Source organism: Budorcas taxicolor, chromosome 2 (genome assembly GCF_023091745.1).
Source record: "Budorcas taxicolor isolate Tak-1 chromosome 2, Takin1.1, whole genome shotgun sequence".
Lineage (NCBI taxonomy): Eukaryota > Metazoa > Chordata > Mammalia > Artiodactyla > Bovidae > Budorcas > Budorcas taxicolor.
In genome coordinates this window covers 31,388,074-31,404,232 of record NC_068911.1, presented here as the reverse complement: position 1 = coordinate 31,404,232, position 16,159 = coordinate 31,388,074, and the positions used below count along the sequence as shown (strand labels likewise).

The window sequence follows — 16,159 nt, the reverse complement described above, 5'->3', positions numbered from 1 at the left end:
CATCTAGGGCAGGAAAGGACATCAAAGTCACAGGAGTATAGACACAATTCTATTCACTGATGCAAAGAGCTGACTGGCTGAAGGCAGGAGAAGGGGACGACAAAGGATGAGATGGTTGGATGGCATCACCAACTCAGTGGACATGAGTTTGAGCAAACTCCGTGAGATGCTGAAGGCTAGGGAAGCCTGGCGTGCTGCGATCCATGGGGTGGCAAAGAGCTGGACACAGCTGAGTAACTGAACAATTATCATAAAAGAATGGGTGACAGCGAATGGCAGGGGACCTGACTCAGGATGGGAGAACCAGCCCAGGCCTGAAGAATGAAGCAGTGAAGAGGGAGACAGAGACAAACCGCGACCAGGCCTGACAGAGCTGGCTTCTGTTTCAAAGATCTGACTCTGGGTGCTGTAGGAAACAGACTGGAAGCAGAGAGACAGACTGACCCACTTTCCCTTTTCACTTTCATGCACTGGAGAAGGAAATGGGCACCCACCCCAGTGTTCTTTTGCGTGGAGAATCCCAGGGATAGGGGAGCCTGGTGGGCTGCCGTCTATGGGGTGGCACAGGGTTGGATACGACTGAACCAACTTAGCAGCAGCAGCAGCAGCAGGTGTGTCTGGAGGGCTGTGGGCGCTGGGACATGGAGAAGGGGGAAAAGCAGAGGTCAGAGTGACTCCCGGGCTGCCGGTGGGACAGAGCTGGGGAAGCCTGAAAAGGAGCTGACTAGGGGCTGGGGTGGGGGGACATAAATGAGGTGCTCCACCCTGCTCTGCTGGGTTCCGGTGGCGAGGCCAGAGGGCTAGGAGCCAGAAGAGCTGCGTGCTCCTCTGAACCCTCCTGCTTACGAGCCCCGGACCTGAGATCACCGAGTGCCATGGTGCCCCACACAGATCCACACACAGTGCACTCGCCACCCAGGCCGCTCCTTAACTCAGATCTAGCCACCACTCGGCCTCTATCTTACAGCTGAGGACCTGCAGTAATAGCTCCATGAGGAGTGTTCTTTTTCTTTAAATAAGGAGACATGGGGGAGTCTGGATATTCTTTTGCTCATTTCCTGGGGGTCTGATGCCATTCCAAAATCACTGCAGATGGTGACTGCAGCATGAAATTAAAAAACACTTGCTCCTTGGAAGAAAAATTATGACCAACCTAGAGGCATATTAAAAAGCAGAGACATTACTTTGCCAACAAAGGTCTGTCTAGTCAAGGCTACGGTTCTTCCAGTAGTCATGTATGGATGTGAGATTTGGACCATAAAGAAAGCTGAGGACCAAAGAAATGATGCTTTTGTGGTGTTGTAGGAGACTCTTGAGAGTCCCTTGGACTGCAAGGAGATCCAACCAGTTCATCCTAAAGAAAATCAGTTCTGAATGTTCATTGGAAGGACTGATGCTGAAGCTGAAACTCCAATCCTTTGGCCACCTGATGCGAAGAACTGACTCATTTGAAAAGACCCTGATGCTGGGGAAGATTGAAGGCAGGAGGAGAAAGGGATCACAGAGAATGAGATGGCATCCTCTCATCCAGTTGGATGGCATCACCAACTCAATGGACATAAGTCTGAGTAAACTCTGGGAGTTGGTGATGGACAGGGAGGCCTGGTGTGCTGCAGTCCATGTGGTCGCAAAGAGTTGGACATGACTGAGCGACTGAACTGAACTGACGCCACAACAGACGTGGTCCTGAGAGTGGCCGGCCAGCTGGCCTGGGGCTTCTGCAGTCTCCACTTGCCCTGGCCCCATGTTATTGCCCCTTGCTCACTGGAGGGTTTGACAAAGTTAAAAATCACACACTACACGAATATAAAAAGTCATTGCTGAGTCCTCTCCTTGAAGAAGACACTCCCTTAACAGACGTCCACTAGACCAACGTGAAGGTGTCACCAATACTCCCCATGCCCCTGCAAAGGCTCTGATCGTGGCGCAGGGCAAGCCGGCGGCCCCTCCATGCTCTGCAGACTTCTGCCCTGACCCCATGGAGTTGCCCTCAGATCTGTTTATGCCTGCACTCATTTTTAAATTGTCTAATTTAATTAAAATCAGAGAAATAGGAATGTAAAAAATGTTGCTTCTGATAAAGCAAAGATGGCTGCTTTGGGAAGACTCAATAAAAGCAAGCTGGTAAAAAATAAAATACAATTGAATTAGGTACTAGGGAGGCAAGTGAAAAGATCTGATGAGTATAAACCTAAAAGAATCCTTTGCTCAGAATACTTGCTAAGTGATTTTTAACTGACTACTCCACTGGGAAAATACCCAAACTGGAAAAGATTCCTTATGAATGTTGTTTACACAAGAAAGGCTCCTTTGCAGGCCCATCCATAAACCCAAACTATTAACATAAGCTATGACCTTGGACTGACCTCAAAAGACTAGTAAATGAATGTACATTTATAATTAGAGTTTACATTAAAATGAAATGCCAAAAATGTGTAATTCTTTAATAATTCCCCTCTTTAGCTAATTCTTTCTGTTCATTGAGAAACTACCAGGCTTCTACTGTAGTTAAAAAACAAAACAAAACAGGAAATTTCTAATTAGACCCTTATTTCATATCATACATAAAAATTTACTCAATATGGAACCAGACCTAAATGTAACAGCATAAATTATAATACTCTTAAAAGAAAACACAGGAGTAAAAATCTTCACAGTTTGGGTTTAGGTAAAGATTTCTTGGGCTTCCACACAGTAAAGAATCTGCCTGCAATGCAGGAGACCTGGGGTTCGATCCCTAGGTCGGGAAGATCCCCTGGAAAAGGGAATGGCTACCCACCCCAGTATTCTTGCCTGGAGAATTCCATGGACAGAGGAGCCTGGGGGGCTACAGTTCTAAGATATTGCATCAAAAGGACAAAAAGAAAAAGTCGGTAACTGGGACTTCAGAATTTAAAACTTGGGTGCTACAAATGACATCATCAAAAAAGTGACAAACAAGCTACAGAATGGGACAGAAGATGTGCAAATCATATAGCTGACAAGCAACTTGCAAGCAGAACATACAGAGTCCATGACCATACCACCCGGAACTTGCCCGACATCAGAACATAGAAAGAACTCTAACAAACTCAATAACAGAAACAGAAATAACCCTATTCGAAAACCAGGCAAAGGATCTGGATAGATAGTTCTTCAAAGATTACAAACAGCCAACAAGCATGTGAAAAGATATCCAACATCATTAGGCATTAGGAAAATGCAAATCAAAACCACAATGAGATTTCACTTCACATTCGTGTGCTGGGTTATAAGTAAATGGACAGTCTCCAGTATGGATGAGGGTACGGAGAAATCTGAACCACGTGCACCGTTGCTAGGAATGGAGATGGTGCAGCCGCTTTGGAGAACAGCTTGGTGGTTCCTTAAAATGCTAAACACCGCTACTTACGGCCGTGTGTGCTGTCACTTCAGCTGCGTCTGACTCTGCAGCCCTGTGGACTGTAGCCCGCCAGGCTCCTCTGTCCATGGGATTCTCTAGGCAAGGATACTGGAGTGGGGCGCCATGCCCTCCTCCAGGGGATCTTCCCGACCCAGGGATCAAACCCATATCTCTTCCACTGGCAGGCAGATTCTTTACCACTTAGCCACCAGGGAAGACCCAAAATGAAACATATGTCCCCACAGAAAGAACTCTATGTGGATGTTCGTAACAGCTTTCTTCATGACAGCCAGTGTCCAAACGGGAGAATGTCCGTCAGTGACCAAAAAATTATCGAAATGTTCACCAATGGGTGAGTGGACAAACAAAATGTGGTAATCCATACACTGGAATATTATTATTCAGTAGAAAGGGACAAAGTGCTGATACAAACTGCAACATGGGTGAATCCTAAAAAGATTATGTTAAGGGAAAGAAGCTAGTCACAAAAGACCACAGATTATATGATTCCATTTATATGAAATGTCTAGAAAAGGCAAAGTTACAGAGGTAAATTAGTAGCTGGCCGTGCTGGGAATGGAAACATAAAGAGACTGAAAATGGACACAAAGTACCCTTTCTGGGGAGAGGACAAGTTCTAAAACTGTGATGCTGTACCACTCCACAAAATGTATTAAAAATCAGTAAAACTTAAAAAGAGTGAATGTTATGGTACCTCAACAGTCATTTAAAAACAGAAAAGCAAAGAAAAAAGGCATTCAGAAACAAAAGTTTACTTGTCTTTTGGAAATGTTCTAACGGGAATTTCTTATGCACTGATTTTTACAGACAATGAGAGTGAGGAGGGAATATATCGAAACTCCTATTTTAGTCACAGGAACCCTTCTCAAATAGGGAACCGGTCTGGCCTACGTGGATGGTATAATTAAAGGTATTCATTTCGTTTTCTTCATTGATAGGTTAGAATGTTTTACATAATGTTTTCAATCCTGTTCAGACTTGAACCAACATTTCCAGGGTCATCGTTCCTAGAGAAGTCCTTAGGTGAGACCTGAGGAAGTAAGTTTATTCTTTAGGAATTTCATTTATTGTCTGAAAGTGAAAGGGTTTTCAGGAGGGACTAAGAAATATTCAGAATTAGTGAACACAGTTGGCACCTCTGAAACAGCTGTGGAGGCTTAAAATGTCCAGGGAAATCATCTTTTTAGGTCAACCACTGATGATCCCTGTACTCTGAGGGGGGAAATACCCGGCGATAAAATGAGATGGAAAAACTGATTGGGACCTGAAAACAATTAAATGCAGGTAATTTTGAAGGCATGTTTTAATCTCAGTATTTCTCCCTTTGAGAATTTCTTCAAAACAGGTGTTGTAAACTTTTCAGAAAGACCATTATTTGCTAGAAGAAAGTAGTCTTAATTAGGATACGTGTCAAGGAAATATAATTATCAATTTGCCTAATTAAAATGAATATTTGAACATGCCTGAGGATTGTGAGCCTTCTCAGGTGAGACACGTACAACTTACTTTCTATAAACATCTGTTGATGGAGCCAAGCAGATTGTGTTAGCAGGAAATGGGTGACTGAGCCAAGCTTAGCAGACAACAGAACTGCACAGGAATATTGTTCCTCAAAAATCAGCAGGACGAAGTCTTAAAGTGCTTGCCATTGACTGTCTGTGTCCTCCCCAAATCCCTACACTGAAATCTAACTCCAAGTGTGATGATATTTGGAGATGGGGACTCTGGGAGGTGATTAAGCCGTGAGGGCTCAGTACCGGGATTACCCGAGGACTTCCCTGGTGGTCCAGTGGTTGAGAATCCACCTGCCAGTGCAGGGGACATGGGTTCAATCCCTGGGCCAGGAAGATCCCACATGCCACAGGGGCAACTGAAGCCCGTGCACCACAACTACTGAAGCCCAGTGCCGGGAGCCCGTACTTCTCAACAAAGCCCGTTGACAGCAACTCGAGAGCAGCCCCTGCTCGATGCCACTAGAGAAAGACTTCACAGCAACAGAGACCCAGCGCAACCAAAAAGAAAGAAAACGTTTTAAGAAAAGAGAGAGACCCGAGAGAGCTCACTCCCCACTTCCTCCACGCGAGGACCCAGCAGGAGGACAACCATCTAACTGTTACGATGCTTACACATCATTATACAGTACACATACATTACATAAAATGCACAGCTCCAGGAGTGAACTGTAATGCAAACTGTGGGCTCCGGCTGATCACGTGGGGTCACTGTGTGTTCCTCAAGTGTAACGAACACACCACTCTGGTGGGGGGATGTTGATAATGGGAGAGGCTATCATGTGTGGGGGTGGGGTGGGCTATATGGGAAATTTCTGTACTTTCTCCAACTTTGCTAGGAATGTGTAACTAAGCTAAAAAATTAAGTCTTTTTTTTTTTTTTTAAAAAAGGAGAAGACCCATCTATGAATCAGGAAGAAGGTTCTCACCAGACACTGAATCTGCAGGTTTCTTGACCTTGGATGGCCCTTGGACCAGCCTCCAGGATGTGAGCAATGCATTTCTGTTGTTTTTAAGGCACCCAGCCTATGGTGTTTTGTCATACCAGCCCCAGCTGGCTAAGAGAGCACACCTTCATTCACTTGACAAGCTTCACTTGAGAAATAAACTGTTTAATTCTGGAGGGGGCTTCCAGTAGGGAGCATGAGGGTTATCAGGGCTGTGATTCTAGGCACAGTTACTGGAGTTCACCAAAACCTCCTTGACAGGCAATGTGTATTTTGGCAAGAGACAGAAAAAGCCAGTTCCTTTCCTTTCTCTTCCAAGCCTGCCCCTGGGGCAACTCCACCAGCTTATCCCCTGCCCACGGAGCCTGAACTGGCAATGGACCCTCCAAGGGCATGGCCCAAAGTCACCAGCAATGCTAACAGGGACCTGGGACCCAGGGAAGGCAGTGACAGCGGTAAAGGCAGCCTGGGGGTGGACTAGGTGCTCAACATGCAGTGAACTGAACCCACAAGACTAGGGGTTTTAAGCCTGGCCCTCCAAAACCAGGGGTTTCCCCAGTGGCTCAGAGGTGAAGAATCTGCCTGCACTGCAGAAGACAAGGGTTCATCCCTGAGTCAGGAAGATCCCTGGAGAAGGGCATGGCAACCCACTCCAGTATTCTTGCCAAGAGAATCCCATGGATGGAGTAGCCTGGCGGGCTGCAGTTCACAGAGTCAGACATGACTGAGCGACTGAACACACAGGCACGCTCCAAAGCCAGGCCTTTAGAAGCCCTGCGCTATATGGGTTCTCCATCCATGGGCTCCTCTATCCATGGGATTCTCTTGGCAAGAATACTGGGGTGGGTTGCCAGGCCCTTCTCCAGGGCATCTTCCCGACTCAGGGATCGAACCCACATCTCCTGCGATGCAGGCAGATTCTTTACCTCTGAGCCACCAGGGAAACCTGTGGTTTTGGAGGGCCAGGCTTAAAACCCCTAGTCTTGTAGGTTCACTTCACTGAATGTTGAGCAGCTAGTCCAACCGCAGGCTGCCTCTCCTGCCGTCACTGCCTTCCCTGGGTCACAGACCCCTGTACACACATGCTAGGCAGGCCCACTGGGCTGCTCAACCGGCAGGGGAAACCAAGCTCAGGCCCCACTCCTAGCAGTCCAAGGTCATTTCCCTCCTCCTAGCTCATCAGTTTATCTTCTAAATCTCTCACCATACCCACATCTCCGCAATTTTTTCCCAGGTGGATGTTTCTCTGGTCCTACAGCAGTCCTGGGGCAGCTCCAGTGAGCTGGGAAGCTTCATACCTGAGCACCCCGTAATCTCCACCAGAAGCCCCCTACCACCTCCACATGTACCTCCAGCGACTGAGAATCAACAGGGTCAAAGTGAACAATGTGTGCCTTGGAAATGTTGCCTCAGGACAAGTTGCTGAGCTCCGGCTTCCATTAGACTGCACCCCAAGTTCCTCGAAAGCAGAAGCTCTGTTGCTACTGCTGCAGCCAGACTGTTCTTTCCAAAATGGAAACGGCATCACCTCATACATGCAGCTTAAAAGCCCTTGGTGTGATGGGCTTCCCTGGTGGCACTAGTGGTAAAGAACCCGCCTGCCATTGCAGATGTAAGAGACGCGGGTTTGAACCTTGGATGGGGAAGATCCCCTGGCCAAAAAAATGGCAACCCACTCAACCCACTCCAGTACTCTTGCCTAGAAAATCCCATGGACACAGGAGCCTGGGCAGCTATAGTCTACAGGGGTCACAAGAGTCAACACGACTTAGTGACTGAATAACAACAACCATAAGATAAAAACAAAACTCCTTGATGACCCCCTTTCCCACAAGCCAGTCTCATGCCACGGCGCCCCGCTCCACACTCAGGAGCTTCCTTCTTTCAACCTTCCCTTGCCGTCCCACCAGGTCAGACTTCCACTCGAACTCTGGTCCACAGTGGCCTTCCTGCCCTTCAGGCCCCAGGTCCCTCCCACTCACCCTTCAACCAGGGGCCAACACATCCTTCCCCAGGGAAGCCTCCCTCAGGACCTTGTTCAGGTCCCCTCCCTTCCCTGACATCTGCTAAGGCTGCTATTTATGCTGGTTCATGTGGCCGGCAGGTTAGTATCGGGCTCTCCAAGTAGCTACATGTCAGAGGCGGACTGTGTGGGCTGTGTGAGTCACTAGTCGTGTCCGACTCTTTGTGACCCCATGGACTGTAGCCTGCCACCAGGCAAGAATACTGGAGTGGGTTGCCATTCCCAACTAGTTTCTCTCATCAATGCACTCTGGGATATAATTGCTGGGACAAGGCAGGTGCTTAGGACATTGTCTGTTGGATGAGCCAACAGACAAATGGATGGACAGACAGATGAAACGATGGACATATGACAGACAGACTGGTGAATGGATGGTCTGGGAGATAGGTGGATGGACAGAAAAGAGAGAGAGGTAAGGGAGAGAGGAGGAGGAAGAGATGGTCAAAGAGAACATTTGTTCCCAGGGCCAAGCCCTCTTCTGAGCCCTCAATCCCATCTTTTCCCATCTCCTCAGGTACTGCTCTCCAACCAGTGACCCTGCCTTTTGCATTTTTCAACCCCAGATCCATCTCAGACCAATCACATGACCTTGGGCAAGTTGCCCAGCCTTTCTGAGATTGACTTTTTCCTCACTATAGAAAGAAGAGAATCATAATAGCTAGTTCAACAGGACTGTTTTGAAGATTACATGAGATAGTCCACAGGCTTCCCTTGTGGCTCAGCTGGTAAAGAATCTGCCTGCAATGTGGGAGGCCTGGGTTTGATCCCCAGGTTGGGAAGATCCCCTGGAGAAAGGAACGGCTACCCACTCCAGTATTCTGGCCTGGAGAATTCCATGGACCGAACAGTCAGTCATGGGGTGGGGTCACAGAGTTGGACAGGACTGAGCGACTTTCACTTTCTTTCACTTGAGACCGTCCACACACTGCGCAGAATACAGTGCCTGGCAAGCCATAAACAGCTGATAGATGTCAGATGCTCCTATTGTTCTTACCATCTTTACTACTGTTGTAAACCCTTCAGCCTTCCAGCAGCCTTGCTCCTTCCTCAAGCTTCTAGTGTCCTATGTCAACCTTGCATCACCAAAGGGCTCCAAGCAGAATCCTATGCTTGCTGACTGCACATCCTCACTCTCTGCCATTCCTCAAGCACCATGTCCCCGGGCTTTCCCCTACAACTCTACTGAAACTGTCCTCCCAAAGGTGACAGAACAATCAAACCTGCTCAGCTACCACTCACCTAGACGTCTGCAGCATCTGAGCCTGTGCACCACCCTGCCTGAGCCCCTCTCCCTGGCTTTGCTACCAAGGCCAGTTCCTGGGTTTATCTTCCAAAATTTCTGGTTGCTTCCTGCTCTGAGACTTTCAGTGTGTCTTTCCCTGTTTCTTACCTGCTAAACGTAGGCATATTCTAAGGTTACACACACACACACACACACACACACACACACACACACACCCCCATCCACTACTCTACACTTTTCCTCTGAGCGATGACACTGACCCCTACAGCCATACCATCTACTTGCCTCTCTGGGGATGGCAGCACTCACACCTCCACCCCCAGCCGTACACGGCATCCTCCAGGTTGCCCCAGATTTCCTGACAGCACTTCGAAGCCACCACTTCCCAATCAATCCCATCATACCTGACCCTCCTCCTTGCTCCCCGATTTATGTGAAGAGTCTCACCAACACTCAGGACCAACACTTAAAATCCCAACTCCTACTGCAATGGCCTATTTTTTGTGCCATAGCTTTGTGCTTAGATTATGGGTCCTTGCCTTCCCCTTGCTTTGCTTTTTCCTACTCTCCACAAGATATCAGAGAATGCAATAGGACTGCAATAAATACTTCCTGAACTGAAAGGAGACAGGGCAGAGTCACAGGGAACTCTCACAGCCTGCTAGTGGGAATATAAGTTGCTGCAAGTATTCTGGAAAGCAATGTGACAAGATCTAGTAAAGCTGGAAAGATCATATTCTGCAATCCAGAACTTTGCTCTCCTGGGTGGACACCTTGGAGAAATTTTCCTGTGTGTCCACAAGACCTGTACGAGAATGCTCGTAACAACAGTTATCAATGGTGAAAAACAGAAAGAACTGAATATCCATCATATCAGGATCCTTGCAGGAAATAGCTGGCATGTTCAAATTATGGCAATTAAAGGAGCGTTTAAAGGGGGATTATTTGGGATGAGTTGAGTGTAGAACATCAAAGGATGGTTTAGTAGTCCAACACAGAAAAGCAGAACTCCATCTGAAAAGAGGGCGGAAATGGTTACCCAAATCTGAAACGAGAGTTCCAGCAGAAAGACCATGTTGAGAGAAGCAGCGAATTTCAGGGGAGGAGTACAGCCAGGGAAAGAGAAGTGTTAAAAACCTGGCTTAAAACTCAACATTCAAAAAACTAAGATCATAGCATCCATCAGGTCCCATCACTTCATGGCAAATAGACAGGGAAACAATGGAAACAGTGAGAGACTGTATTTCGGGGGGCTCCAAAGTCACTGTAGACGGTGACTGCAGCCATGAAATTAAAAGACACTTGTTCCTTGGAATAAAAGCTATGCCCAACTGAGACAGCATATTAAAAATCAGAGACACTACTTTACTGACAAAGGTCTGTCTAGTCAAAGCTGTGGTTTTTCCAGTAGTCATGTATGGATGTGAGAGTTGGACTACAAAGAAAGCTGAGCGCCAAAGAATTGGTGCTTTTGAACTGTGGTGTTGTAGAAGACTCCTGACAGTCCCTTTGACTGCAAGGAGATCAAACCAGTCCATCCTAAAGGAAATCAGTCCTGAATATTCATTGGAAGGACTGATGCTGAAGCTGAAGCTCTAATCCTTTGGCCACCTGATATAAAGAGCCGACTCATTGGTAAAGACCCTGATGGTGGGAAAGACTGAAGGCAGGAGGAGAAGAGGACGACAGAGGATGAGCTGGTTGGATGGCATCACCGACTTGATGGACATGAGTTTGAGCAAGCTCCGGGAGCTGGTGATGGCCAGGGAGGCCTGGCGTGCTGAGTCCAGGGGGTCGCAAAGAGTCGGACACGACGGAGCGACTGAAGTGCAGCCAGAGGCAGCTCCACAGAGAAGCCAGGGGAATGAACACTTCAGCTTTCCCACTCCTCTGGTCTCCAAAGGGGGCTCCCCATTGTCTCAACCCAGCAGACGGCCCAAGGGCAAGGAGCCCACAGATGAAGCCCGTGGATGCCAACCGTCTAAGAGTTCGGTGGGGAAGGGAGGGTGTAGATTTGCAAAGCAAAGGGAAGATCCTCAGAATATCTGCCAACAGAATGTATCAAGTATTGATCTATGCTTATACAATGGAATACTGCCCAGCAAGACAATGAGCAATGAACTGTGGAAAATTCTTAAAGAGCTACTTATACCAACATGGATAAATCTCAAAAACCTCACACTGGATTGAAACAGAGAAGGAACTCGAGGGGTCCTCCAGAAAACAAAAGCCTTTCTGTGTCCTTCATTTCTTGGTTGAAGAAAAGGCTTTAGTCTTCTAGACCTTCCCTGAGTTCCCAAGAACAGATTCAAGGGGTTAATAATGAGGGACTTGAGGGAATGCAGAAACGAAGGGAAAACAGTCAAGAAACAATAGTAACAGGATAAAAGAGAGTCCCAGTCCCTCTACAAGGGAGGCACATAACAATCTGATCCAGTCTTTTGAGTTCTGCGGCCCTCCCCACCCCCCCAGGTGAAGGATGATAACTAACATGGTGAAACCCCCAGACTGGTCACAACTAGAGGCTGAAGCCTGAGATTCCTGGAGCCCTACCCTGTTACCTCACCAGAAACCAATCAGAAGAAAGTTATTCACCCTGCAGCTGTCTCCCCAACTGTTGCCTTTAAATACTCTTCCCTGAGGGACTTCCCCAGCAGTCCAGTGGTTAAGACTCCCCCTTACAATGCAGGGGGTGTGGGTTCAATCCCTGGTCAGGGAGCTGAGATCCCACATGGCTCCCAGCCAAAAAATCATCCACATTAAATTAAAAAAGAAAAAAAAAAAAAACCCCACTTAAGAACCAAAACCTCTTCCCTGAAAACCAGAGGGACCTGGAGTTTTTTGAGCATGAGTCACCTGCTCTCCTAGCTTGGTCCTGCAATAAATCCTCCTCTGCTCCAAACTCTGATATTTTGGTTTGTTTGGCCTCACTGTGCGTCGCACACATGAACTTGGGTTCAAAAAACAATGAAAAAGGCACATTAAATCAATATTTAGAGAACGAGCAGTATAACAGCTTCTATTTTAAAATCCACCTCAACCAGATCTCTGGCCCCATATACTCTTCCAGAACCCTGCCTCCTTCCCCACCCTCCCACCAACGGTTGCAGAAATAAAAGAACAAAGCTTTAGACCAGAGAGTTACAGAAAATAAACCTACTTCAGTAACGGTGACCAAGGGAAAATTTGTCTGAGAAAGTGATCAAACTTTAATTAAGGTGCGAAGGTTTGAGGAAGAGCCAGACCCATCAGCCAGGCCCTACAGAGAGAAAGGACTTGGCGTTTTAAAATAGGGAGTTCAAGAAGCCCAGTGAAGCAGAATTGAGCAAGAAGAATGGCGAGCGTGAAGTAATAAAGGTGAGCACAAGCCGGATTGTACAGGGCATCTGGGGTGACTTCCCCGGGGTGACAAAAACCGGTGAGTTCATGGGAAGGAAGGTGACTCCACGCAGCAAAACCCGCAGGGAGGAGCAAGGAACGGGGAGCAGTGGTTTCTCTTGGGCCTCCGGAGTGAACATTCACTCAGCACTTAGCCTGTGTCAGGAACCGGGTTACAAAAATTCTTTGAACCTGCTAACTCTCTCCTGTGAGGTAGGCATTAACAAACCCATTCTCACAGCGAGGCGAATTAGCTAACTCCAAAGTCCAAGCACGTAACTCGAACACAGCTCTTGACTGCCTCCCCGCTCTCTTAGCTCTGAAGGCACTGCCAACATTTGGGTGAATGACTCATACTGTAGAAGATAACCGTGATTACGGAGTACAAATCTACATCAAGGTCAACAACCATAATAAAAATAACCGCATCGCACGTGCATCCAGCGCTTATCCCGTGCCACATAGAACCTCGTTGCTTTATTCCCGCTTTACAGATGAGGAAACTGAGGCAAACACTCCCTGAGCCACGTATCCAAGGCAGGACTTAGAAATCAAGTCTAACTGCACAGCCCGCGCTATCAACTATGTTTTGCTGCCTCACTTTTATTTTCTTTCGGAGAACCTCGGTCAAGGCCAACGAAATTCCTGACTGTCGGACCCCTAGCCCAGGAACGCCTCTCTCACACGAGCCCCTGGAAGCCCCACGTGCGGGAGGTGCGGTTGCTATTGCGGTCCCCAGCCCCCGGGGTGCAGCCCCCACTCGGGTCCGGCTGGAGGTGCATACCCCAACTTAACGTTCCCCGCGCCGAATGTTCCGCAGCCCTGAAACCACCCACTCCCCAGCAGGAAGTACCTGAGGAAAAGGAGTCCAGGGTCCTGCCCCGCGCTCTGTGGAAAACACCCGCCTCCTCTGCAGCCGACATGGCTAGCGAGTATTTTGGCCTTAACTGAGTCCGCTGAGTAGCAAAGAGCTGCGAGACTCCTAACTGCCCAAGCGCCGGATGGGGCCTGCCCGGCTGGGGGCTGCGCCCTCGGCTTGGGGCGGGGCGGGGCTGGCGGGCGCGCAGGACTCGGTCGCTCGGGGAGCCACTAGTGCTGTCTGAGCGGGGCGGAAGCGTGAGCGGCCCCTCTGGAATCGACTGAGACTCCTGGCGAGTGGAGGCCACTTGCCAGTCGCCTGCGTGGGCAGACTGAGTGAATTTGGTCTCAGGCATGTGGGTAGATTTTCGCTAAAGGTGGGGGCTCCAGGTTTAACAAGTAAATCTGAACCCCGGTCTCCCGCATTCCAGGCGAGTTCTTTACCCTCTGAGCCACCAGGGAATCCCAAGATTACAGGACACTCAGTTAAATTGGAATTTCAGATAAGCAATGAATGATAAGTATGTCGTATGTAATTTGCAAGATGCTTGTACTAAAATGTTTGTAGTTGTTTATCTGAAACAGCAGTTTAAGTGGGGACTTGTATTTTATCTGGTCCAAAGGACCCAGCCCTGTCCTTGGGGGATAAGACAGTACGGTCTACCAGCCACCTGCTGTGATCGCTGACATTTCATTCTGAAGCAGCTTCAGTTTTGCTTGTCATCAGCACCATCACCATCATTCCGTTTGAAACCAAATCCCCCTAAAATTGAGTTCTTTGACCAAATTGTGATTAATCTCACTATTAAAAATTTTTATTCACTAGTTCTGTCAGGACTGAGGACTATCAAAGAATAAGGGAGATTGAAACCAACCAGGACTGGGGACTTTCAGGGTAGAAAAGCCCTGCCATGTCCGCTTGTTTATTTGTAGGGGAAAAAAAGGCTTTAGCCTCTGAGGCCTCTGTTGAGTTCCAAAGAGCAGGCTCAAGCAGTTAATGATTAAGACAGCAGAGTCACCAGATTCTGTAGGAATGTAGATAAACAATCTGATGTATGTGAAGACACCCCCCACCCCCAACTCAGGTGGAGGGTGGTGACTACGTGCTGACCACAAGCACAAGACTCCAGACTGGCTGGAACCAGAAGGTTAAAATTTCAGAAACATCACCCCGTTACCCCCCCAACCAATCAAAAGAAAGTCTATAAGCATTCTAGACACTCTTGCCTAACACTATCTTTTAAAAACCCTTGCTAGAAAGCCATCAGTTTATTTGTGTCTTTTGAGCATGAGCTGCTACCCCTTACAAATAAACTCTACTTTGCTGCAAACACCCAATGTCAGAGTTTCGCTTTCTGCACCATGGACACAAGAGTCCTTGCTTAGTGACACATTACTGTCATCACCCATCATTAAGCATCTGGGATTGTTAAGCACTTTGCACCAGCTCAATTAATCCACACAAAAACCTCAGGGGATGGTGCTGTCATTCGCTGCATTTATCAAAAGAGGAAACTGATGCCCAGAAAGATGAAATGGTGTGCACAAGGTGACACACACCCAGGAAAGTAGTGAGACAGCCGCCCACCTGTACTAGTATCTGTCCAGCAAAAAAAAAATCATTAAAATGAACTACTAAGCCAGCGTTTGTCAAACCTGCTAAAGATACAAATTCCAGACTGGAGCTGCTGTACCTGGAATTCGGCCTCTGTACCACATCACCGAATTGTGTCTTGGAGATAGAGTTTGGAATAAAGTAGGAAAAAAGAGCTTTATTGCTTTGCTGGGCAAAGAGGGCCACAGTGGGCTAATGTCCTCAAAACTGTGTGTAAAGACCTAGAAGGGGTAGTGAGAAGTTTTATAGGAATGGTTCAAAGAGGAGGGTGTGATCAGCTCATGAAAATTCTTCTGATGGTGGAGAGGCAAGTTGAAGTCAGCACGGTCAACCTCCTGGTTCCTAGTGGTGTGAGGTCTACATGCTTGTGGGCAACATGCAGTTAACATATTCCACCGGGTAGGGATTGCAGTATCTGCAAAACATCTCAAGGATATTGCTATGTGCATCCCTTGAGGGGGAGCCAGGACCCTGCCCCAAGGCTGCACTACTGTTTCTTGACTGTTCCTTCCTTGTCTCGGCATCCATCCCACCTCCCTGCCCCCTCACTGATTAGCAACTATTTGGACCTGCCCACTGGAACTCAACATTCCAAAAACTAAGATCATGGCATCCAGTCCCATCACTTTGTGGCAAATAGATGGGGAAACAGTGGAAACAGTGGCTAACTTTATTTTTCCGGGCTCCAAAATCACTGCAGATGGTGACTGCAACCATGAAATTAAAAGACACTTACTCCTTGGAAGAAAACCTATGACCAACCTAGACAGCATATTAAAAAGCACAGACATTACTTTGCCAACAAAGGTCCATCTAGTCAAGGCTATGGTTTTTCCAGTGGTCATGTATGGATGTGAGAGTTGGATTATGAAGAAGGCTGAGTGCTGAAGAATTGATGCTTTTGCACTGTGGTGTTGGAAAAGACTCTTGGGAGTCCCTTGGACTGCAAGGAGATCCAACCAGTCCATCCTAAAGGAAATCAGTTCTGAATGTTCATTGAAAGGATTGATGCTGAAGCGGAAGCTCCAATACTTTGGCCATCTAATGCAAAGAACTGACTCATTGGAAAAGACCCCGATGGTGGGAAAGATGGAAGGCGGGAGAAGAAGGGGATGATAGAGGATGAGATGGTTGGATGGCATCACCAACTTAATGGACATGAGTTTGATTAATCTATGGGA

The 16,159-nt window shown here is 47.6% G+C and overlaps 1 protein-coding gene across 1 annotated transcript in view; it reads right to left on the bottom strand.

Annotated features, from left to right (window-relative positions):
- CPPED1 (calcineurin like phosphoesterase domain containing 1) overlaps positions 1-13,513 on the bottom strand; it is a 130,880-nt gene extending 117,367 nt beyond the window's left edge. Inside the window, exon 1 of the mRNA XM_052635855.1 lies at positions 13,359-13,513. Coding sequence (XP_052491815.1) covers positions 13,359-13,428 — 70 coding nt within the window. The 5' untranslated portion in view covers positions 13,429-13,513. The remainder of the gene's footprint in view (positions 1-13,358) is intronic.
- Between the last annotated feature and the right edge of the window lie 2,646 nt (positions 13,514-16,159).